The 26,557-nt window shown below is 38.2% G+C and overlaps 1 protein-coding gene across 2 annotated transcripts; it reads right to left on the bottom strand.

Moving 5' to 3' along the window:
• Positions 1-485: 485 nt before the first annotated feature.
• LOC127618412 (ubiquitin carboxyl-terminal hydrolase CYLD-like) lies at positions 486-20,963 on the bottom strand. 2 transcript variants are annotated; one of them, XM_052090848.1, is made up of 16 exons: positions 20,472-20,963; positions 17,938-18,243; positions 16,428-16,533; positions 15,456-15,539; positions 14,444-14,560; positions 12,670-13,061; positions 12,054-12,219; positions 10,461-10,602; positions 9,770-9,892; positions 9,504-9,595; positions 5,978-6,044; positions 5,385-5,517; positions 4,937-5,045; positions 3,472-3,590; positions 2,935-3,151; positions 486-2,797 (listed from the first exon to the last, which is right to left on the bottom strand). In XM_052090848.1, exons 1-16 carry the CDS (start codon positions 20,961-20,963, stop codon positions 2,613-2,615), a joined length of 2,850 nt encoding a protein of 949 aa, XP_051946808.1. In that variant the 3' UTR covers positions 486-2,612. The 2 variants fall into 2 exon arrangements, with proteins under 2 accessions (XP_051946808.1, XP_051946816.1); XM_052090856.1 differs by lacking the exon at positions 14,444-14,560.
• Positions 20,964-26,557: the final 5,594 nt, after the last annotated feature.

The raw sequence follows: 26,557 nt of genomic DNA on the forward strand, positions 1-26,557 counted from the left end.
GGTGTATTTGCGGCCGTGACACCATGTTAATGAGATACACACAGGTGATAGGTGAAAGCAGCACTGCTGGCAGTAGACAAATCACCACACAAACTCTCAGACTTATGACAACACTGAAAAGCAATGGACATCTAAATGAATAGACCTCCACACATCTGCCTGTTGAAGGCTGTCTACAAACACACTGACCCTCACTGTCACACACTTGGAAGGTTAAAAAAAAACACTGCTGGCATAAAAGCACAAACATAGCACACATCTCTGTGACATGTGAAGACAGAGATTCTCACAGCTTGGTGGCACATCTGTCAACATTTCAAGGTAAATATTCACTTCACACACACACACACACACACACACACACAGTCCTGCTCTCCTTCCTCCTGCTTGTCGTGAAACTTGCCTAATTCTTTGTCTTGGGGAGGGGGAAAATCACACATTTAAATGCACATAATTTTAAACTAATTAAAAGCAATGCAGCCATCACAGCACGTTTTTAAAATGGTGTTTTAATTTAGTTAACATTTAAGAGAACAGCACAGAGATGATAAAGTCCACCTGGCTTAATTTTATACAAGTACACCAGTCTTCATCCGTTCTCCCATTACAGCCTCTCACAGAGAATCTCTCCCATAGTGTACAGTTACATCAGCAGAGATTAAAAAACAATCCCAATATATGTGCCGACTAATATGTCACTTTCATTTTCTAATTCTGAGAGAATTCTTCAGTATAAACCAGGTCTGTGCAAACAATCAAGTAACCTTTAGCAAAAACGTGCACTATACATTAAGCCAGTATCTCAATGGACAGTGTTACTGCGGATTAACCAACAGCACTGCAGTATAGATTGAGACCGCTCTTGCCGAGTCAGCCTCTTAATTTAACTCTCTGACCAGAGCACTTCATATACAAACAACACATTTAAAAGTAATATCATGGGTTTCAATACAAGTTAAACTCAACGACAGCACCTGTGGCATTATTACCACAAAAATATTTTTCAAAATGTCGTTTTTTTTATGTTATTTAAGTTCACTTACAATAGAAGTGAAGTTGGCCAGTCCGTAAACATTAAGATGGACATTGTTTTAAAAGTATAGCAACAAGACATAAACATTATACGTGTCAATGAGATTTTAGAGTGATAAATTACCTTTTCTGTGTAAAGTTATAACCCATTTTAAAACTTCGCTGCTACAACGACTTAACACTGTAAATCCTTTCAGTGATTTAATCACAATATAATCATGTTAATACATATAATGTTTGCATCTTGTGACTATACTTTTGAAACAATGTGTACTTGACTGTTTATGGACTGGCATTTACTTCCATTGTAAGTGCCTTACTGTAACCAAGATTTTTAAATAAACAAGGGCTGAGTTAAAACAATGTTTTGTAGTGATCAACATTATTGCACAAATGCTGTCAAATGTGTTTCACTTGAATTGAACCCAGAATATTTAATCAATCATAGCTCTTATAACATGTTTTACATGTCATTGACTGGAAAATTGTAACATGGAATATCATTACAGTATATTATTTTATCTTGCAAGTTTTGACCTGTATTTGTAATTCAGTAGATTTTTTGTAAAAAAAAAAAAAAATTGCACACCCTAGCAGAGAAGCATGGCTTGGGGAACTGCTAATATTTTTTGCAATAATTTAAAATAACATATCAATATTTATATAAACCAAGTAATGGAAAGGCCAATACTTTAGTTGTAGTTCCTATTTCAACAAGACAAAGCTCAATCATATTCATAATTTTAAAAAATAATAAATAAAAAAAATAAAACAAAATAAAAACTATATTCTAAAAATATTTGTGTGCTTTTTTTCAATCACCGTTTCATTCTTCGGTCTTGATTTGTGACCAGTACGTGGCAGTCAAGGGCTTTGCAGTATGTGAACACACCAGACAAAGACTTCACAGCAAACTATAGAGGCAAAAAACCAGGGACTATACACATAATGCGTCTGCACGATAATTAATACTGGATGCTGCAGTGCATTAGATGGGTTAAGGGATAAGAGTGGAAGTGTTCAGACAGAGGGGAAGATGTTTTGGTCATTCTTCCACAGCATCATTTACAGGGGATGAATGTGTTGTTGTTTAGAGGGGTCAGTTCTGGTGGTAGACGGAGAATATGAAGCCATCAAGTGAGTGAGTGTCTGCAATATGCCTGAGGGCTGGAAAGAGTGCGGATTCTCTCCATGCTCAAACAACATGACGGGGGTGAGACACACTCAAGAGTTTGAGCTCAGCCAAAGATAGCACAAATAAGAGAAAACAACACTTCAACAAACACACACAAACATATATGCTCTCACTCAGTGCAAAAAGGCTTTTTTCTATTTGTTCTCTTGAACTCTCCCTCTCTCTCATGCATGTATTTACTCTGCAGTACGTACAGAGAGATGCAGAAAAGAGGATGAGGTGACTGGAGGGCTGTATGTGGTTTGTTCAATCTAGAGGGTTCGTAGGCGTGCATCTTGCTTGTGTACTTTCCTCTGTTCCCTCTTTCTATCATCTCTCTCATTCTCTGCCATTCACCCTTTTTTCTTTTCTACCGTTCTGTCCTCCTTTCTCTATTTACTCCTCTCTATTTATAGAGGCTCATAGTAGGACTCTGGTACATGCACATATAAGCGTCACAGAGAAGTCTGCGGGCATAGCCCTGGATGTTCTTGGGGTCCAGCGCATGAAGCTCCTCAGGGGTCATCTTCAGGTAGGCCCCTATTTCTGGACATGGGGACACCTGTGGGATGTTAAACCCATTCTGGCCACCTATAACCAAAAGCAGAAGAGAAAATTATTGAAATAAATGATTGTAAAGAACAATATGGTGTCAATTATAAAATGGAGAGTTTGTTGTTGTTATCATTATTATTATTAATAATTTGCTATTATTGTTTCCTCTGTACCATCACGATCAGCCATACTGTCGAAGAAGAGCCAGGCAGAGTCTGCGGATCCGTATTTGACAAAGGCGACATAGTGGCTTGTCTCAATGCAGAGCACAGCAAACAGCTCCATCTGCTGTTGAGGGTAAGAACCTTGTCTCCATGCTGACTCCAGCAGCTCTTTAGGGACAGATAACTTAACATACCGATGAGCCTTACGCCGAGGGTGCAGATGTACCTGGAGGTCCAGGAAGTGAAACATATGCATGGTCACACACAAACATAAGAACATGCACATAGCCACAGAAGCAGGTCAGTGTCACATAAACAAAATGTATAAACACACAGTTATGCACAAATCAAATAAGCACATGAATGTATATTTAACCAATGTAATTACATTTTAAGTCTACTCTTATGTAAATGCATTTGAGCTGGACTTTGATTCATATGGACAAGTCTCCATCTAGTGGATATGAGCGATATTGCAGATAAGTTTATAATTTTCATACATACAGGTGAAGGGTATGTTTGTGTTTGCATTTTTCTGTGTTTTACCTGTGTATTGCACTTTTCACAGAACTGCTTAATCTTTCCTGGTGTGATGCCACCATCTTCGTAGCACTCTCTGCACTCATAAAGAGCTAAACCACCACAGATTCGACATTCTCTGGGGGCTGACACACAAACACACACATAGAAATTATCCTTTTTGGGGTTTTTTTTCACATTAAAACAGAGAACAGCTATAAAAGAATGCTTCAAAGTTATGACTCACACACATATACAGTGTATTCAGAAAGTATTCAGAGCCCTTCATGTTTTCACATTTTTGTTATGGTGCAGCCTTGTGCTAAAATGCTTTAAATTACTTTTATTTATTTACACAACGACGAAGCAAAAACCAGATTTTTTATAACTTTGCAAATGTATTAAAAAGAAAAACTGAAATATCACTTTGACATAACTATTAAGACTCTTTGCTATGACACTTGAAATAGCTCAGGTGCATCCCTTTTCTCTGGATCATCTTTGAGATGTTTCTAAACTTTGCTCGGCGTCCAACTGTGGCAAATTAAACTGATTGGACATGATTTGGAAAAGCACAAACCTGTCTATATAAGGTCTCACAACTGAAAATGCATATCAGAGCATAAAGCAAGCTATGAGGTCACATGAACTGCCTGCAGAGCTCAGAGACAGGATTGTGTCGAGGCACAGATCTGGGGAAGCCAACAAAACATTTCAGCTGCACTGAAGGTTCCCATGAACACAGTGGCCTCCGTAATTCTTAAATGAAGAAGTCTGGAACAAACAGGACTCTTCCTAGAGTTGACCGCCCGGCCAAACTGGGTAATCCTGGGAGAAGGGCCTTGATAAGAGAGGTGACCAAGAATATGATGGTCACTCTGGTTAAGCTCCAGAGATCATGTGTGTAGATGGGAGAAAATTGCAAAAGGACAACCATCACTGCAACACTCCACCGATCTGGGCGTTACGACAGAGTGGCCAGACGGAAGCTTCTTCTCCATTCAAGATGCATAAAAAAGCACCAAAAGGACTCTCAGACTGTAAGAAACAAGAGAGAGACCTGAAAATGGCTGTCGATCGACGGTCCCCATTCAACCTGACAGAGCTTGAGAGCATCTTCAGCGAAGAATGGAAGAAAATCCCCAAATCCAGGTGTGCAAAGCTTGACGCATCATTCCCAAAGACTTGAGGATGTAATCGCAGCCAAAGGTGCTTCAACCAAGTACTGAGTTAAGGGTCTGAATAGTTATGTCAATGTGATATTTCAGTTTTTCTTTGTTATACATTTGCAAAGTTATCAAATCTTTTGCTTTGTGATTATGGGGTATGGAGTGTAGATTGATGTGGGGGAAAAAAAATAATTTAAAGCATTTTAGCATAATGCTGCAACATAACAATATGTGAAAATTTTTTTATACATTTTTATTTTTGGTATCTGGTGAATATTATCCTACTAACAATACAACTCAACCGAGTTGTTGAACTGACTCACTGTCATCTAATAGATCTGTGATGTCAAGCTCCAGGGAAGGAAAGATCTTATTAAACATCTTAAAGTCCTTTCCAAAGCGAGGCATCTGGATTATAAGGCAAGAGGGGGCCTGGAAACAAATAGAGAAGAGCATTATCATTCATTGGTTCTAACACCACATTAACCAAAAATATTTGGATAGGATCTCTTCTGAATGTGTCTTCTCTGTATTTTGTCTATTTGCATATTTAAGTTTCAGTGTAAAATTGTCCTCATACTCCAATATAATAATACAAATTATTAAAAACTTTCACACAACTAATACTTCAAAGTGCTTTACAGACACATATAAAATTCATAAATGGGAAAGAAGGAAACCGTTTAAATTCAAATTTTTAATGCAAGTGGCATCTCCACTAATTCTGTGCTTCAAAAAGATACAGTAAGTGCATGCCCTGGTTATGTATACCTCAGCAAATTTGAGGTCACTGTTGATGAAGGACCATTCAAGTAGTTGCTGGCTGGTTGGCACCAGCACTTTATCTTTCTTATCCATAAAAATTTGATAGAAGTAAGAGTCCTGCACCTTCTGCCCTGCAGACCTGCAGAAAAACACATTACACCACTTTGTCTTCTGAAGCAATGCAACAAAAGAGAGATTTTGGTCAACATTGATGGCAGATTATTTTAGATTTTATGGCTGATAAGCTATATGGTTGCTGACAATATCATCAATACTGTTTTGCAAATCAAAAAATTACAAATGTACAGCTAAAGAGATACAGTATATAACTGTTTAGTTCTTCTTAAGACCTGACAAAGAAAAGTATTTTGAATTATAACAAAATAAGCCCTGATAATATAAGTATGATACAATTTCAAAAGAAATACTAACATTGGCTGATACTGATGATTTGGTCATTGAAAAAAACATTTAATGTTCATCTTTACCACAATGCACAATGAGAGGGGAAATCTGGTTCATGGTTCTTTAATACATTCAAATTAAAGTCCTTGTATTATGATTCTAGAATGTATTTGAAAATTGTGAGTGAGGCACACCGTAGTTTGAGAAGTGGGTCAACTCTCAGGATGTGATGAAACAGTATGTTGAGGAATTCCTCTGGATCTACATGGAGAAGGAACAGATGCCTCAGCTCAATTATGGCACTGAACACAGACGCTTTTACTTTTGCATGTAGTACATTATCGGAGCGCTGTACAGTATATTAGTATATAGAATGCGTGTTTTGGTTAATTATTTGGCTTTTAGTGCACTGAATTATCATCCTATCAACCCTTTCATATAGTAAAACCATGGCAAATTTATTGCAAGGGAACGCAAACTATTGCGAGGGCAGGCAAATCTATTTCAGAAAAAAAGACAAATCTGCCCTATCCTCTAAGGGGCTCTGCAGTTTTGCCCAGTAAAATGATCAACATTGCCTGTAAAATATGCCGATGGTGCCCCTCTAATAATTAATGCAATAACTAGTGGTCGACCAACATGGATTTTTTTTTATTGGCCAATGCCGATAGACTGACACAATGCCGATATATCACACAATTTAATATAGTAAATAACAAATATAAAACTCTATTTACTCAATTTCACACAAAACTAAAAAAATGTGTTTTAAATGGTAAATAGCAGTTTCTTCAGATTTCTGTTTAGTCATCAAATGTTTGCAATTTATTTGCACATGAAGAAATTGATAACATATATGAAAGGAGGAAATAACAGTACACATAGTAGTCCAGCAACCACTGATGGCATGTCCACATTAGCAATCACATTTTCTCCAAAAATACAGAATCAAATCAACTGTACATAAAGTACATAGTGAAAAAGACATTAAAGCACACGTGAAGTGCTTTTACCTTGGGCTGTACCCGAAAACATAAGCAACTGACTTTCTACCTAGCTGCCTAATCAGTTAATGGCTTAACTGACAGCTGTTTTGAATGACTGGAACTCTTAAGGAAACTGGTCTCTGAACAGTTTGAAAAGCACCTTATTTTCATCCTACCTCCGTATACAGTCTCCGGAGGCAGCATTTTCCTAGTTTTGAACGCAGCTTTGAACTTGCTCTCACGCGTTCGTGCGGATCCACCGCGAGCAGCAGCAATCTCCTAACAGTTTAAATGGCTTGGAATGCCTGCTTGGATTGTCACAGCTCAGACTGTCATGATTTGTAAATGAGAGGAACTTTTGATCCTGAAGATTTTGATTCTGGCTGATAAAATACATGCTTCAGATGAAGATATGAGCTGAGCGATCGACAAGAAGAAAACGCTGGATTTACGTAAGGAATTACATCTGTTTAAACAAGGTATCTGCAAATGGTATATAATAGAAGTTTTATTGATATTTGCCTTTTTTCATTTGAAAATAAAGTTAAAGGTGACAGGGAACTGCTGAGGAGAGATCGTTAGAACACGTGCTTCAGAGGACGATTTATGAGCGCTCCACAGGATGTTGGATCTGCTGAAGATGTGTGAGGTTTATTACATCTGTTTTAACTAGATATGTGCATATTTGCAAATGGTATATTATACTAGTTTTATAGATATTTGTTTTTTTTATCGTTATATGAGATAGTTAAAAGTTACAGGGAACTGTTGAAGAGAGAGAGGGAGTATGAAACAGGTGAGCACTTTAACATTACAAGCTCAACATGTCTGATATGCAGGCCATATAAATGACACTGTGTTGCACACTGGTCTATTACTGTAGTAACATGATGGCACGTAATAACAAAACGAACCATGACTGGTCATTTACATGTCTCAGTCGCTTCACATGCAAGCAGGTGATTTTCGGTGCCATCAAGAAACAAATCGTCCAACCAGGAAAATGTATGAACCGATGCAGATAATGAAAAAAGTCAGAATATTGGCCAATTTATCAGCCACTGCGATATATCGGTTGACCCCTAGCAATAACCATATGTGCTGTTCCCCAATATTAAAGACACATATTCATATATTCAATATGAATATAGCCAACACCTACAGTGCATTCAGAAAGTATTCACATTATTTTTGTCACATTTTGTTATGTTGCAGCATTATGCTAAAATACTTTAAATTATATTTATTAATTTTTTCACATCAATCTGCACTCCATACATCATAATGTTAATATACCCCTTAACTCAGTACTTAGTTGAAGCACCTTTGGCAGCGATTACAGCCTCAAGTCTTTTTAGGTATGATACGTCAAGCTTTGCACACCTGGATTTGGGGATTTTCTTCCATTCTTCGCTGGAGATGCTCTCAAGCTCTGTCAGGTTGGATGGGACCGTCGGTGGACAGCCATTTTCAGGTCTCTCCAGATATGTTTGATTGAGTTCAAGTCCAGGCTCTGGTTGGGCCACTCAAGGATATTCACAGAGTTGTCCCTAAGGCACGCTTGCATTGTTTTGGTTGTGCACTTGGGGTCATTGTCCTGTTGGAAGGTGAACCTTCGACCCAGTCTGAGGTCCTGAGTGCTCTGAATCAAGTTTTCATTAAGGATATCTCTGTATTTTGCTGCGTTCAGATTTCCTTCAACCCTGACCAGTCCCCCAGTCCCTGCCACTGAAAAACACCCCCACAACATGATGCTATCACACCATGCTTCACCGCTGGGATGGTATCGTGCATGTGATGAGTGGTGCCTGGTTTCCTCCAGACATGACCCTTGGAATTGAGGCCAAACAGTTCAATCTTCGTTTCTTCAGACCAGACAATCTTGTTTCTCACAGTCTAGAGTCTTAGAGTCCTCTAGGTGCTATTTTAGAGTTTCAGTGATGGTTGTCCTTCTGAAAGTTTCTCCAATCTCTGGAGCTCAACCAGAGTGACCATCTTGGTCACCTCTCTAACCAAGGCCCTTCTCACCCGATTGCTCAGTTTGGCTGGGCAGCCAGTTCTAGGAAGTGTCCTAGTTGTTCTTCCATTTAAGAATTATGGAGGCCACTGTACTCTGGCAGCCAATTTGTTTATTGTAGCCTTCCCCAGATCTGTGTCTTGACACAATCCTGTCTCTGAACTCTGCAGGCAGTTTCTTTGACCTCATGGCTTGGTTTTTGCTCTGATATGCATTTTCAACTGTGAGATCTTTTATCATGTCCGATCAATGTAATTTGCCACAGGTGGACTCCAATTAATATGTGGAAACATTTCAAAGAGGATCCAGAGAAATGGGATGCACCTAAGCTAAATTTCAAGTGTCATAGCAAAGGGTCTGAATACGTATGTCAAAATGATATTTCAGTTTTAATCTTTTAAATACATTTTCTTTTTAAATAAATGTTATAACTTGTCCTAGTTATCAAAAATCAGTTTAGTGCTTTGTCATTATGGGGTATGGAGTGTAGATTGATGTGAAAAAATAAATAAAGCTGCAACATAAAATGTGAAAACAATTAAGTGGTCTGAATACTTTCTGAATTTACTGTATATAGCTTTTCTGGAAATAATATTTACACAGTTATATATACACAGCTTCTCAGCTTACATTTGTGCCTACAGAGGGCAGTATTTCCTCATCAATACATTTCTTCTACAGTGACGTCTTAATGAAACACAATAAAAAACATCTCACCCTTCTCTTCCGAAGTGAATCCTGACGCCGCCTCCACTTTCTCCAATATCCTCCTAAGTTTCATGATTTTAGTGGCACACACATACCCATGTCTAACACCCCAAACACAGAGAGAGTGTAATAAAAGACTTTAACCAATTCGGTCAGAGAATCAGTAACATAAATTATTCAGATAGTTCAATGTTTACAAGTCATACAAGTTGACTAATAGAGACGAAGCAAATAATGTGCAGTAATAAACTGCAATAAAAGTGCATGTCACTCACATCCGCAGTGGGTTGACTATTTCTGTGCGCAGTAACTCTTGTGTCTCTTTGTAGTATTCCACATCAGTCTTAGATCTGGGCCTCAGAAGCACAGTATCCAACACAGAACTAAAAGAGAAAAGACTGACATACAGAAAGAGATATAACAGTAAATGTATCAAATGTGACATTAATAAAGACTTCGGTTGTAATCTCAAGATAATCTCTATGCATCACAATAATGTCAAACTAATGTACTGCTCCAACCCCGATCTGCTCTAAACTACAAACTTGACAACAGCTTACCCTGATAGCACAAGTACATCACCCAGACGTCTATTTGATGTGTATTTTTGGTTGTTTGCTTATCTGCAATACATCTAGAAGATGTTTCCTCTCGGATGTCAATAAGACATTCAGCAGATGTCTTTGAGACATTTATGATTTAGAATGTTGTTAAATATGATCTTTTAAGATATTGAGCAAATGTTAATTAGAATGTGATGCTCTGTGTAATAGTTCCTTGACAACCATATTCATAATCCTGCTTCAAAAGTTAATTTCAAATCCACTTTAAACTCTGTGTAGATATCATGGAGATTCAAAGAGTCACTGTATGCTCCTGTCAGAATGTGCAAGTATGTAAGTGTCTGTGATGAAGCGAGGCCTTTTCAGTGTATGTCTGTGTGAGAATCAATGTGTGTGTTCTCACCAAAATAGAGTGGAGTCTAGATAGCAGGAGTTATAATGTCCTTGAATTCCTTTCTTCTTTCCCACCATCACCTCTAAGCTGTCATTCTCTGTCCGAGGAGGAGTGTTCTCATTAACTACTTCACTCAGGTAACCCCCAAATGCTACAGCAAACACACATACAGATTGACACATTGACGAGACATATCAATAATAATGTTATTGTGCGTCCCTGAATACTCTCTGGCCCTGTTTAATGCAAAGATGCGTTTAAGGTGATGCGATGGCAAGCGATCAGGCGAGACATAACCATTTACGTCTGGTATTAGCATGTGTCTCAAATGTGACTCCTGTGAACATGAGTTAAACTTTTGAGGGGAGGGTCTCTGATTTCATGACTTCATACATGAGTCTCTACACATCAGTGTATTACTGCATAATGATGATAAACCACAAAAAAGTAAAAGACAAGAAAAGTGTGATAAAAATCTGTGCACCGATTTTCTGTTATACTTGAATTTATTGAAGTTTGTAATTGAAGTACAAACTAGTCATTTTGAGCCGAATTCTCAGTTATTTAGTAGAGTACCTGTATTATCTGAGTTTCAGATGTCCATATTTCTCATCTGTGTTACTGCATATTGATATGACACACTAAAGTAATTTTGTGAAGTTACAATTTTCATATAAAAATGTCCATTTTAAAACCGCACATAACCGGCAGAGTTTAAAACTTAGATGCCTTACACCTCAAATGCAACGTAGTCTAATCACATGCGTTTTTGACTACCTTCATAGTCAGAGAAGGTGTACATAGCACTGTCCACTTGTGATCAGATCACCTGAAACACATCTGTTTTCACACTTGGTTTGTTTCTGGGGTCTGAGCATGGTTCGTGGGATTTTTGACCCATGTGAGAACACTTCAGACTCTTTTAAAACTAACAGAACCAAAACCATCTCGGGAGTTGGTCAGAGTATGATTTACTAAAAAAGTGCATTGTGACAAAAGCGCTACGGGGACACTTGATTTTCCCAATTTACCATTGGGGAATGTTCTGTATTAAATACAGAATTTGTACATAAAAATACAGTACATTCAGAACAAAGACACCTGTACTTATGCTGCTTATTCTTTTTAAGACCATTAAACATGTTTATTTTATCTTATTACAGCTAACAGGTAAAGTGGACCAAAAATAGATTTGAGCTCACTTTCAAGGTCACAGACAATTCGAATGGAAAGGTGAGTGGGTCCCTGTTCACTAGGTTTACTTTTTTGTCCACTTAAAGGGGTCTAAGTTTGGTTCTTTTAAAGAGGACTCAAGTGTGAAAACACCCCTAATACCAGGTGTTAATGAGGTCTCTGGTTTACAGTGGGTACTCTCTTGACACTTATTAAGGGAAAATTTAACACTGAAACTCACCCTGCATAATAATGATAATAATAAAACTTTCATACAAGTAGTACTTCAAAGTAATACTTAAAATGAATTTACAGTGGCCTTATAAAGTTATACACGTATGGGCACTGAAGTCATTCTTAAAAATGTCTGCATTTCATTGCATAAATAACATCATACCAAAGTGGCAAACAAATTATGCTAAACCTTACCTATGGAGTTGCATCGTTCGATGGGGTTGGGTGAATGATTTAAGGATGGGAATCGTGAGTCAGGCCTGCAGCATTTAAGTTTGACAAACAGAGCTTTCTTGGGTGGACATGTGAAATAACGTATCCCTTTAAATGTGCCATCAGTGCAGCCCACACACTCCTCCTCCTAAACAAATACAGAAATAAACATACACAGAATATTTTTTATAATATTTATTTCTATATTTCTTTAAAACTGAAGTGTGTCACTCAACTCGATGAAAAATTATTTCTCCTATCCTAGCTTAAAATGCAGAGAGAACTATAAATAAGCCATTGGAAGGTTGATTTCCTCATAAACAGTAGACACTGTGTATTTGTGGTGATAAAAAAATATCACTCTGTTTGTTGAGCATCTTAACCAGCCCAATACAGTCACATATTCAACCAGTGCTGTGATTTTGGTGTGTGACTATCTGTTTGTTCAATCAATGACAGTTGGTAGAGTTTTTGGGAAACAATTTTGAATACTATGTTTAATTTGTGCATTTCCGTACTAGTGCCACAGAAATGTCGCACTTCAGCATTCAAATTGTAAGATATATTTTACACACACATCACATATGAATATACTGACCAGCTCTAGCCCAGCAAGTGGCTCCTGTAGTCCTGGAGGTAGACCAACCCAGCGAATGACCCCACACAATGGTGGGTTATCTTTAACCTCCACCATCGACCCGACCTCTAACCCTGGCTGGCCTTGTGGGGGCGACGGTGGCCTCTGGGCAGGCGTGACTGCAGGGGGCAAGACCTCCTGCTTCTCCCCCATCACTGAGCCTGCAGACAGTGACAGGGGGCCATGGCTCATGCTCCCATTGGGGCCAACTTTGCGGCTCAAACTGAAGGGCAAAGAGTGGAACTTGTTATCATTGGACAGCGAGGTGGTTGCAGGAGGAGCTCGAGAGGGGGATGAGGCCAGGTTGAAGTCTGGGGGCGTGTCTGTCAATGACTTGGCCGGGTCCTCACCAACTACCAGGAAACAAAGCCAAAGAAATTAGAGGCTGTGATGCAATACCTAGAGGTCATGATTACCAGATGATGCATCAGTGTGGAGCATCAGGCAATGATCAATCAATAAAAAACACATGTTCACATGATAAGGTGATTTTCCATAAGGACAGATGGTTCTGAGTGTGGCGAGTAACATTTCCATGCTTCGGTAAGCTATGATTACAAACAGTGACAGATAACCATTCCGGTGGAAAGGCTTTAGTGACATGGGGACTCACGACTGGTTACTTGTCTGTTATTTTCATTCTAATCCTAAATTTGCAGCACCACAATTGTAACATATGAACGAGCCTGGATCGGTACAGAACGGTTCAGCAATGGCAACCATTCAGCCAGATGGTGAAATGTATCTTTACATATATATATATATAATGTCGTGAACTTATATTGAATGGTTCAAATGTCATCTAGAGTTAAAAAGCAATATATATTATGATAATTTAATATATTACTATACATATTTTATAAACAACAGTTTAGCCAATATACGAGGCATTTTTAAAGCTGATCAATGCTGGCCATTTTTCCACACTGATGAACACACCATCTAATTCACAGAATGTCCAAAACATAAAATGAATATGAGTATTGGGGGAAACATTGTGATGGGCTAAAGGAAAAAAGCCACCACATGAATCGAGCACAGAAAGTGTGATGAACAGACAGTCGAGTGAATAAAAATGAAAGCAGCCCAGGCCCCTTAACCAATTACAGACTGTCCCTACAACCACCTCTATTAGTGCATGTTAGTAAAGAGTGAAATGAAATATGTAATATTACACAGATGAAAGGGATGAACACAGACTCCCAATGTTTTCAGACATCGCATTAGACAAAAACACACTTACACAATGAATGAGTGCAGTAATCACTTGAGTGCCTGCCCCCTAACTAAAATGCCTAGTTAAATTCAATTACTGTATTAATTAAGAATTTTTAAATGACTTCCAATAACATTTTATGTTGAAAACTGAATTTGAAATACAAACACAAATTTTAACTCTGTAGTACAGAGCATACAGGCATAAAATAAGACCTGAGCTGTTTATGTTTTCTGGTCAATGATGTCATGCTACTGTATGAAGTCATGCGCCACTCACATCACAGTGAATCAGACTCTCAATAAAAGACCTCAGCAGCAAGTTGCCTTTTCAAATCACAGTGGACGTATTCAAAAGCAAAAAACATTGATTACCATGTGATTACTTATTCATGCCAAGACTATGAAAGGAACCTAAAGTTGAGAGCAGTTTTTTTATAGACTAGATATTTGGAGAGGTGGCACCTTGCTGTTAAGATGTTTATAATTAGTTTTCCAGACTTCCATCTGTATTGATTACCTTCATCTATGTACCATGTGCTTTTGGCTTTGGACTGAGCGGGGTGATCGACCGAGCTGCCATTTAACGTATAATAAAACTCAGACTTGCTCCTGCTGCCAGTCTGCAGGCCTAATCCTGAATAAGAGTTACGATAGGAAAATACAGAGTAAACAGTGCTTGAGGGTGTGTGTGGGTGGATTTGGGGTGAATTGAACCTCAGATTTCCTCAGATATCACATCTTCAGGACAGAATTTAGGTCAAACTCGAAAGTACAGACGGAACAGCAGTATATGACAGCTAATGTACATCAGAGCTACTGAGAGTGACACACAGACAAAGAAAGAGAGAGAGAGAGAGAGAGAGACCTCAAATCTCACTGCTTTGACTCCTGCAGTGCTCAGCAATGCTTACTACATCCTTAACAGTTCATGTTAAGATTAAGAAAGAGCTCCTGGAAGAATCACTTTTAAAAAAGTCTGAAACATCACATTTTGACAGGATGTACATCAGTACACTACCTAAGAATTTTACTTTGATGTGACATTTCTTAAAAATTCGCAGTTTTAGAAACCACAGGTGTTTATCATATTATATGCATATTATCTCCCCTCCATTCTCTCTCAGACAACAGTTCCTTGTCATGGGAGCAGAAGGAAAACAGACCATTCTTTATGTTAGATGTCCCTAATAAAGGGTGTCACTGAGTAATTCCCATGAAGAGGAGTCTAACACAAACATTTTGGTGGAATATACTACAGCACTACATGTACAGTATATACACAGTATACAACTGGACATACATGATCAGTAACAAGTTATCTCAAGCAGACTATAACTAAAAGGATTCACAAGGAATATCAGCACTGTAATGTGTGTAACTTGTGTTTGTATGTTGAAGGCATGTCAAATAAATCTAAGTTAGATTATATTACACCTGATTAATGTTTTTAAGTGCTTCAATTTATAAATCTCATAAATGTTATTAATTTTGATCTATATAAGGAGTGTTTAGGTATATAGAATGAATACCTTTGCTCTTTGGTTTGCTATGGCTGCCAGGCTTGTCACTGCTGGCAAAGACTTTGGGCAGCCTCGGATCCTGCATGGAGTATTCTGCAAGCACATACAGACTCACACATTTCGATTAAAGATGAATTGCCATTTTCTTCCAATGTTAAAATGCTTTTTACTATCCTAGCTTAATATGCAGAGACAACTATAAATAAGCCATTCATACAGTAAGCAGATTGAAATGAGAAATATAAGAATATTTGTGAAGTAGAGCGTATTGCTGTGCTCAAACATTTATTGTCCCAGTAGTATTACTTAAGGTGTGTGTATTTTTGCAAGAGTTTTCCAATTTAGTGTGAGGACAGCAATTTTTTATTTTTTAATGTAAGAATTTTGACAGTGATCATTTAATGCCTTTTACAGAATTTTTATTTTGACAGATTGAATAAGTTTTCAAAGGAAGAGCGATGCCTTTCAGAAATTAATAGTCAAGACATGTAGCCCACACACATACACATGCACACAAACAAACAAATCAATAAATAAAGGGAACAAAGAGAGCTCAACACTGCACTCTCAAAAACAAGGCCTTCAGACAAAAGAGCTTCTGTGTACTGCGTGTTAACATTACTCACACACACGGACACAGTGCGCTTTGCTTTCTGACAGCAACAATTTTGTCTACACCCTCACTTGAAGACTACAAAACATTTTAAAACAATTATACCAGAAGAAAGGCAATTTAAAATGTAAAAACTCCTATTTACACCTATAAACGTCATATTATTATTTTTAAACGTAAACTTTAATAAAGGAACAACAACTAAAGTACTCTTTGAAACGGAGTACATTTTTTGATTACAAACTCAATTTAGAAACCAAGAAAACAAATTATACCTTTAACATCCTGTTTCTAGCCTTAATCGAAACCAGAGTAACATAAAATTTCAACATCTGACAAATACAGAAGTATGTACTGAGAGCCCTTACCTGGCATCACATCACAGATGGGGACAAGACGGGTGTGTTCAAGACTGGCAAAATCACACAGTAGTTTGCCGTTGATGATCCCGTCCCAGTCTCCAATGGGATTGTCCTGAGGGTGAGAAGTACAGCACCCTATTACTGCACCTGACCTAAATCATCTGAGAAAAGTTCACATCTACAGCACTGTCATTTACACGTCAAACACATTCCAAACTAAGTTTGGCCTGTCTGTCGCTATCTCCTGATGGAAATATTTATCTGCTTTCCTATTCTGACCCAGACAAGACTCATCTCACTAACTGAGAATTCTCTAATAGCTAGATCTACACAATAATCAAAACTACTGATGTCTCTGAAATCTAAACCACACCCTTTTACCAGTCTGTTCTCATATCCACTGTTACAATCTATATCTCCCAATTCTGATCAAATTTTTTTTATAAACTAATGTTTCCTTAACCTTTCCTTTTTGTTTAACCAAACAAAACCTAACAAATTTAACTGATAGCTACATTCAAATACAGCTCTAAAATGAATACCTGCATTAAACTACAAAATAGACCCAAACATACAACATCTACTCTATGAAATCTGTAAACAAGACATCAAAATAAGGACTAATAGGAATGTAACCACAGAAATGTAATGCTATTTCAAACTAACTAATAGTAACATACTGTCCTGAGAACCATTTAAAACACTTCAAACTCCTAGAACCTAAATCCTAATCACATCTACACAGTTTAGATCTCAAGTCCAGCTGGGCGCTGCTAAGACAGCAGAGAAAAGTGAGCGGCCCGGCTCCCAGAACACAGAGCAAAAGAGAGAGAGAGAGAGAGAGAGAGAGAGAAGGCAGGACAAAGGGCATAAAAAAAACAGTGGAACGGCATGTTATGGTTGTGTCTTTGTGAGCATTTGGCAGCACGCCATTGTGGTGGTCACACAGAACAAACCAATCTGTTTCTACATTTCTCCTGTCCAGCCCTCATCTCTCTCGTCTATCCTTCCCTTCACTTCTACTATGACTGACGTCTGTCTGACAGCTTGTTCAGTTGGTCACAATCCAGGATGTGAGAGTTGAAGATCCAAACTACTTTGACATATTTGAATAGCTTAAGAGGCCGTTAACACTGAACCCATTTTTTCATCCATTGGCTGTGGTTTTGAACGTTGCATTAAGTCTTGCTGCGTTTTTCAGTTTCTTGCACAGTAACACCTGTTAAACACATATCTTGAGACACCTGCGTTCATGGCATGGCATGCTGGTTCATTGTAAACGACTCCTAATAATAATACAAATATTTGTTTTTATGACACCATTCCAGAAATCTGAACTGGCTGAACAATTACATTGAAAGTTAGCATTATTTACTTTAAATTTAATAAACAAATTAGTAGCTCAGATCCTAAACCATTCAGCTTCTACCACACTGTAACAGTGGGTACTCCAAAATGTATGTTTCAATGAGCTGTTACAGGGTGACTGGCCATTTGAATATTTTTATTAATTTACCATATCAACACCAACGTAATATCCAAGACTCTCGTTGCCAGGCAGTAAGTCACAGAAGATAATAGTGCCCCTTTCTGGGCCTTCCCGTGTCTGCACCAATACTCTAGAGCTGATCTCCAGTGGCGGGACATCGCCTTCCAGTTCCGGGTCATTATCTACTAGCGTCACACGATCCACCTCAAGCTCTTCATCTTCCCAGAGCTCAAGTTTATCCAATGCAACAAAAACACCACATTCATCTTCACAACGAAACAGCTGCTGACCCTGATAAGAGCCCTCGGTGAAACCCTGACCCCGGCCCTCCTCCTAAAAAAAATAAAAAATAAAAGAGACATTTTCAGCAGCTTGCAGTAAGGCTGCACAATTATGAAGAAAAGCATGAAGACATAATCACTTGAAATTGTAATAGCAATTATTCACTTCAATTAAAATACTTTTTGTGGGGCAACTGCATGCCATATACTTTATGTAGGCTACACGTGTAAAACAAGCCGAGAATTGTTCCTGAATTGCTTAATTGCATCAAGTGTTTTCAAACTGTGTTTGCATTTAAAAAAAGATGAAGTGTGCAACACAACAATTCTAAGTTGTTGTTTCTGATATGCTAATAGACCAATTAAAAAACAATTCTGATTGTCTATTGTATTCATGCACACAAAGGACCAAAACATTTTGGAATTAGAAAATCTTGACACTACAGGAATAGATCTTAATTAAATGATGCAATTGACACTTTTCATGATTAGTTAAAGGTGCAGAATGTACAATTGTTCATGTAATCTTTGCCTTTTTCTGCCAATGTGTGAACAGCTTATAACGCAACTTAAAAAATTAGCCCTTCCCGGACTTCCTAGGTTGCCTATAAAAGCATGTAGACTGATTTTCATGCAAAAGGAGCGGGTCACTTTTGCCGGGAAAATTCAAAGGATGTTACTTAACGGCCACAGGTGTCATTAATAAGAAGGGTTTCTGAATCTTACATACTGCACCTTTAATTGCAGCAGCTGCAATTTTAATCATACAGATTAAAATAACAGCCACAATTGTGGGGTTGTAATCATTACATACAACCCCACAGACATCACAACTTACATAAATAAGAACATGTTCGCCAAATGAACAAAAACCATTTTAGACATTTAATGGTAGCTTTGAGATTGGCCTTCACCCACATAACCAGTTGAGTTATATTCACCCAATTCCCCCAGTCAAGCCCTGGGGACAAGTACAGCAATGTCCTGTAATGGCAACATGCTCAGGGCCCAGGTATGGCTGGGTGGTATGATGATATATACCATGTAACGGTAAAAATGTATCAACTGGTAGAGATTCTGCTATACCATGTATACTGTGGAATTGCATGGCATGGATTAAAAAAATCCAACAGAGCAAAAAACTACAGACTACTCTGTAAATGTGTCGCAGATGGGCATGTTCAATGTACAAAGCTTTGTTGATAATAATGAAAGTGATTTAGTTTGGACATGTTATGCCAATATTGTCTGTGGGATAAACATAGTGGGTCTGTGCTAAAACCTAGTCATCTGCCTCCAAAGACAGCATTTGAAGGCATCATAGGCAACCTCCCGACACGAAGGCTATTACAAAAGTTTGGTACCTTAATTATACTGCCACCTAAGACACCTCATTTTGGCCAAATTCTATCGATCCACAGGAAGGCAATCCCAGAATGACCTATGATAAGCTTGGTGGAAAAATATATCCAAGATGGCATGCAAAGCAAGAGAAATTTTGATTATAAATATACTTATAACTCATCCAATATTGAAAAATAATGATAAAAATTGTCAATAATGACAGAAACTATATATATGCGTGCTTTGAATATTTTTGCTCATTAGAGAACTGAGCTGTTCCTCTCGCATCACCTGTATTGAAAGCAAATGTGAGTTGAGTATCCTGTGCACTGCACATGAGGAGCGCAATTTCTATGCCTACGAAGAGTTAAAAATCAGTCATTTGCAAGGAACAATTTCAATTAGGGTGCTGCCATAGAAGGCAACTTCCTATGTATGCAGAAGGCAGCACACCAGGTTTTAGAACAGATCCAATGTAACTGAAGGATGCTTATGGATGCCAAGCAATATCACAACTTGGAGCAATTCAAATCAACTTATATTCATTTGCGCTGTCACAGGTATGCGTATATCAGCTATTTTACAATGGCTTCAAATGTAGCTTGTCAAATTATATTAATAATGTACTACTGTTTTAAAGTGTGTAATACTGTTTGATTTGATTGTTTAATCATAGCATACTTATTGGTTTCCATCCAACAGACAAAAAATAATTAAACAAAATACAATTATATTAAAATACCTTTCATTTGTGAAGTACTTAATTCAACGGATTATCTAATAATTGGCATTACCACATGGTTGCCACATGTAATATATAAATCATTACCCAAATATTACAGTGAATATACCAATAGATGACCGATCATTCCTCTAGGCCAAGGTGAACTCAAAACAGGAAAAACAAGATAAAACAAGACAAACAGTGTTGCTCACCAGCAATTCAACACCAAACCAGACGCCGCTCAGTGCTCGGTCAGGCAGCAAGGCTCCTTTAAAGCGAACCACGCCTGGAAGCGGTTCATCGCCAGACCTCAGCAGCACTCGCACTTTCGATCCGCAGCCGATGTCACGGGCCCTATCCAGACGTGCTCTGTTGCATAGCAGGCTGTAACGCTCCTCACAGTTGGTGATAGGGAACAGAAGCTCGGCGAGCTTCTCCTCCAGCTCCATCACATCCCACTCATCCAGGCTCACCACTACATTTGTCTGATCCAGGATCCGGAGGCTACGCTTCCCCTTGCTAGGTGGGATTGTGCGGCCGAGGCTGTTGCGTTCTTGGCACGCTTGACCAAGGCTGCCACGTGGGATGCGCAGGGTCTTCTGGCCTGGCTTTTCCACAATGCACTCCTTCACCACAATGTAGAAGCGCCAGTCATCCCGGTAACTGCCTGCAGGCTTCTCCTGGCTCCATAGAGCAGAGCTCATGACTGCATAGCAGGAGTGAGTTGATGACAGGAACACACGTCAAAGGTCAGGATGTTGTCAGGGGTCAATGGGACCAGGAATAAGGAGCCGTCATGACCTTTTTAGAGGGATGGATGAACTGAACACACATAAAGAGCTGAAAAAGAGAGAAAGAGGGGATTCATGAAATGGGGAAAGCATAAAGTCTTAAGGAGGTTAGTCTTTTTTACTGTTTGCTTGAGTAACTTGGTCTATTATATTTCAATGTTAGATCCCAGTATTTTCATTAGCTCATGTGTTTGTCACAGTCTGGAACAGAGAAATCCAACATGTTTTTGGAAGTACCACTCTTTTTGTTGGCTCCTAAAATTGCCAGCTCTGACGAATTCCCTCCTGCTACGCTCAGGAAATAGCAATGATTTGCTGGCTTTTGCCATATTATTAACCTAATTAGCAACTGCAAGGCCTTGGTTGGGAACATTGTGCAAGGATGCTTGCACGTTTTTCTAATTCCACAATGTGAGATTCAACAAATTTAAACTAGAACTAGACTTCACCAAACAGCAGTGACTTTGAAGGAGGATGTAGATATGCCTAAATGAGATTAGAACGCAGTCACTTCACAAGAGGTTGATGAATATGAGAAATATTCAAATAAAGAAAATGTAAACATGACATCTGGCATCTGCTTCGATTTAATGATTTCTATGTGCTTAAAACAGAAAATAAGCTAATAAAGAATATAGATAGACTATTTTCAGTATCTTTTAAACAAATGTATTAATTTAACTGTGTATTAGTCCTGGTGTGTATGGCGTATACTGTACACCAATTTATCGCACTTTGTCTGTAGTTCTGTTCTTAGCTAACACAATATTGTCACAAACTTGAGCCAAACAGCAACGCATGAGAAAAGTGATGTGGATGGAAATACCATGGCGCCAGACAATAAGAGCAACCAAATACGTGCTGCAGAATACTGAGAGCTGTCTGTTTCTGCCTCTCACACAACAGTCAAGGCTCGACAATAAGGACTGCCCTATGGCCCGGGGCCAGTGTGAGAAAGATTCGGGCCAGTTGCTAGAACTGTCACTTGCCCGATCGGGCCAGTGCTGCATTTATAGAATTAGCGCAAGCAAGCAACAAACTAGAGCACAAAAATTACACAGAGCGAACAAGCTCTTCTAACTGAGGAGCAGGTGCGAGTATATTTATCTCGCAAAGACGTGCAAAAGCATCATATACTGGACCTGCCAAGGCACAGTCGTGTGCACGCACAAGATCGTGCAGACACCGAGCGCGCTCTCCTAGCACTGTCCTCACTCTTTTCCAAATGTATTAGCAAGAGCTATTACCAATGTGTAGAAAAACCCAATTAATGTATTTCGTATTGGGATTTAACATCTTGTGCGACATTTTAAGTATTCCTGCACATTCCGTGTTCACGGTGCGAGCAATCCACACATTGGAACACAAGAAATCAACAAAGTTTCTTTCTATAGTACTGAAAATACATATCTCAGTGCAAGATATGAAAATATCATCATCATCTCTCTCCATGCAGCATAGACTGTTTAACATGCATGTGCTCTCGTAATGAGACAGAGCACTTGTTTTATTCCCATTGTAAAAAAATAAACACATTTTCTCTCATTTCTCTCAAAAAAAAAATTCTCCCCTTTTTCTCCCCAATCAGCATCTTTCCTCACTGAGCAACCCACTCATTCTTAGCGTTGAGCCCTGAACTGGCTAGCTAGAAGGTATAACCAGTTACAGTTGTAGTCAGAAGTTTACATATACCTAATCCAAATAAAAAATAAATAAAATAAAAAAGGGGGTTTTCACAATTCCTGACATTTAATTGTAGAAAACATTCCTTGTCTTAGGTCAGTTAGGATCACTACTTTATTTTAAGAATGTGAAATGTCAGAATAATAGTAGAGAGAATTATTTATTTCAGCTTTTATTTCTTTGATCACATTCCCAGAAGGCCAGATGTTTACAAACACTATGTTAGTATTTGGTAGCCTTTAACTCAGGTTTGTAGGCCTCCTTGCTCACACATGCTTTTTCAGTTTTATCCACAAATGTTCAATCGGATTGAGGTCAGGGCATTGTGATGGCCACTCCAATACCTTGACTTTGTTGTGCTTAAGCCATTTTGCCACAGCTTTGGAGGAATGCTTGGGGTCATTGTCCATTTGGAAGACCCATTTGTGACCAAGCTCCCTTTTTCCACCAAACATCAGATGGTCATTATGGCCAAACAGTTCAATCTTTGTTTCATCAGGCCAGCGGACATTTCTCCAAAAAGTAAGATCTTTGTCCCCATGTGCACTTGCAAACTGTAGGCTTTTTTATGGTGATTTTGGAGCAGTGACTTCTTCCTCGCTGAGCAGCCTTTCATGTTATGTTGCTATAGGAATTGTTTTAATGTGGATATAGATACATGTCTACCCGTTTCCTCCAGCATCTTCACAAGGTCCTTTGCTGATGTTTTGGGATTGATTTGCACTTTTTGCATCAAACTACGTTCATCTCTAGGAGACAGAATGCATCTCCTTCCAGAGCGGTATGATGGCTTTGTGTTCCCATGGTGTTTATACTTGTGTACTATTTAGGGCTGCCCCCGACCAAAGATTTCCTAGTCGACTAGTTGTCGCACGATTATGACATTCATTTAATTACTTAAATATATATATTTTGGGGGGGCATCAAAAAATGGTTTGAGTTCCAGGGCTGAGAATGTTATAAGTAGCATTGCTAACACTGTTCTAAATTACAGAGAAATACTAAACCGTAATAATGAGCCTTTAAAATATAAATTGTACAAGCACACGCAAGAAGCAGTGACACCGGCAAAAGTGGTTATGATACTAAATGTGTCTGAAAAACCAGCAAGGAGACTGTCTGAACATTTTGTTAATTTATAGAGAGAAATGCACATTAAGGTTTTGCCAACAGAAGATGATCTCGGAAATCGACAATGCTCAGAGGTATCGCCAAGAGCTGATGCCTTTGACGATGTCCATACAATATTTGACTCGTTTTCCCATTAAAGTATTAAATAAATACTATCATTATTATTATTAGGCTATTATTATTATTATCAAATTAATAATACAAATAATTTTCCTGTAGACATACAGATATGCGCTTGAAGAAACACAATTAATAATATTTTTTAGATCAGATGACAGAAAAGACGTCAATGCGCATGTATGACATGCAGTTTGTACGGATGTGTGAAGTCTCGTGGAACATGCCCATGTAAAAGTTTCTCACACTTTTTTTCCTTTTTTTTTTTTGCAAGAACAGTATCGTCTATGAGCGCTGCAAATGACCTCAGACATCTCAGCTCTGGAGCTGCTTTGCATTCAGTTCACTTTATTTCCACAAAGCAGTTCATTGTGACCACAAATCTGAAGCCTAAAAATCTGTGATTAAAACATAAAACAATACAAAAATACGTTCACCTTGAAACATGATTTATATTTCAGTGATCATCATAATCATAATTATTATTTTTACATTTATAATTGTTTTTATGTTTCATTTGTGGAAGTAATTTTCCACCGGCAAGTTTATACGGAGACTTGCCTGACGGTAAATGGAAGGTTTGATCACTTCATTATTTTAATTGCTTTTTAATTTCATTTGTAGTGCAATTTGAATTTAGAAATCCATTTGTTTCGACAAAAAAAATCTTTTTTGAAATAAATTATTTTAATTTTCAATGCAAAATCACTAAAGCAAGAATATTCACGACCCCTCAGCTGGGGGTTGCTGATAAGATGGATGGATGGACAGAAAACAAATTTATTCACACACAATGCATTTGAAATCAAGGTGTCTTGCTTTATTGTGTAGGCTGATCCCTAACCTTGCTTAATGAAAATTACCCCATAGTAACACCTAGCATCCAACCAGCGGTAATACCGGTGTTCGTAGGTTTCATGTGGATATTTTTTTTCTGCGACAACCAGCCAATCAAAACGTGGTAGACTAAGACTCTTCTCATCGACTAACATTTGGTCAACTATTAGGGGGCAGCCCTAGAACTATTGTTTGTACATATGAACATGGTACCTTCAGACATTTGGAAATTGTTCCCAAGGATTAACCAGACTTGTTGAGGTCCATATTTATTTATTTTTCCTTGGGACTTTTTTAAATTGTCCCATGATGTCAAGTAAAAAGGCTCTGAGTTTGAAGGTAGGCCTTAAAATACATCCACATATAAACCACAAATTGACTCCAATTAGCCAATTGCCCTATCAGAAACTAATTGGCTAATTGTCTAAAGGCTTGACATGATTTTCTGGAATTTTTCCAGCTGCTTAAAGGCACAGTTAACTTAGTGCATGTAAACTTCTGCCCCACTGGAATTGTTATAGTCAATTAAAAGCTAAACAATTGTTGGCAAAATTACTTGTGTCATGCACAAAGTAGATTACTTGCCAAAACTATAGCTTGCTAATATTAAATCTGTGGAGTGGTTAAAAAAGGAGTTTTAATGACTTCAACCTAAGTGTATGTAAACTTCTGACTTCAACTGTATGCAAGACAACAACAATTCAGTGTCTTATAATCATATAACTAAGGTCAGGGTTTGTAACTACAGGTCTGTGGATCCTTGGGGGTCTGTAAATGTACTGCAAGGAAGCCAGCAGAAAAGATAAAATGTTGAACATTCTTTAACCCTAGAAGGGATATGCAACCTTACATATATGCACATGATGGTCTATAAAGAACCAAGTGAAATCCAGATGCTAATTCTTCATACATTTTTTTCAAGGCAAATTTATTGTAATGATAATTGTATTATTTAAAATGTCAAATGGTTGATATATATTTTATTAAATTCTAAAAAGTTTCAAACTCATTAAAAATACAAATTAAAAGACTTGTGGGTGACAGTGTAAAAGGCTGTATAACAGTAATATGGGAAATTTCCTGTTTGGTGATAAAATATGAAATTCTCATATATAAACTCCTAAAAATCCTCAAAAGTAGCAGTCAGTATCTGGTCCAGCTGCATTAAGTACTGCATTGCATCTCCTCCTCATGGACTGCACTGGATTTGCCAGTTCTTGCTGTGAGATTTGTTGCCCCACTCTTCCACCGAGGCACTAGCAAGTTCCCGGACATTTGTGTGAGGAATGGCCCTAGCCCTCACCCTCTGATCCAACAGGTCCCAGACCCCAAAAACCCCTTCATTAAATAATAATAATCAAAAAAGTAGACCTCCGTGCCATTTATGACCCATATAAGCATTCTAAGGTAAAAAAAAATAAAAAAAATAATGACACTTCTAAATAAACATTAAAGGGGTCATGACATGAGAAACCAAATTTGCCTTGATCTTTTGGTATATAAGAGGTCTTTGTATCATTAAAACGTCCTGCAAGTTTAATATTTTAAGACGTCCTCCCCATTCTAAACGAATCATTTATTTAATCAAACTCAAAATACAGCTCGTTCTGGATTCATGGTTAGAAGTGACGTGTCGGTTAGAAGTGACGTAACAGCGTTTGCATATGACCGCCTCCAGCACAAGATAACTACGCTATAAGCGCAAAGACAACTACGCTCATTTCAGTATCGCCGTCGCC

The sequence above is a fragment of the Xyrauchen texanus genome, chromosome 2, assembly GCF_025860055.1.
Source record: "Xyrauchen texanus isolate HMW12.3.18 chromosome 2, RBS_HiC_50CHRs, whole genome shotgun sequence".
Lineage (NCBI taxonomy): Eukaryota > Metazoa > Chordata > Actinopteri > Cypriniformes > Catostomidae > Xyrauchen > Xyrauchen texanus.

Excerpts from the sequence above, each read along its gene's own strand:
- LOC127618412 (XM_052090848.1), bottom strand. The coding sequence starts at position 20,963 with ATGAGCTCTGCTCTATGGAGCCAGGAGAAGCCTGCAGGCAGTTACCGG. Across the intron at positions 14,561-15,455 it reads TAGCAAACCAAAGAGCAAAG|GATTAGGCCTGCAGACTGGC; the intron begins GTATTCATTCTA and ends ACTCTTATTCAG. Across the intron at positions 2,798-2,934 it reads CAGTATGGCTGATCGTGATG|GTGGCCAGAATGGGTTTAAC; the intron begins GTACAGAGGAAA and ends TTTTGGTTATAG.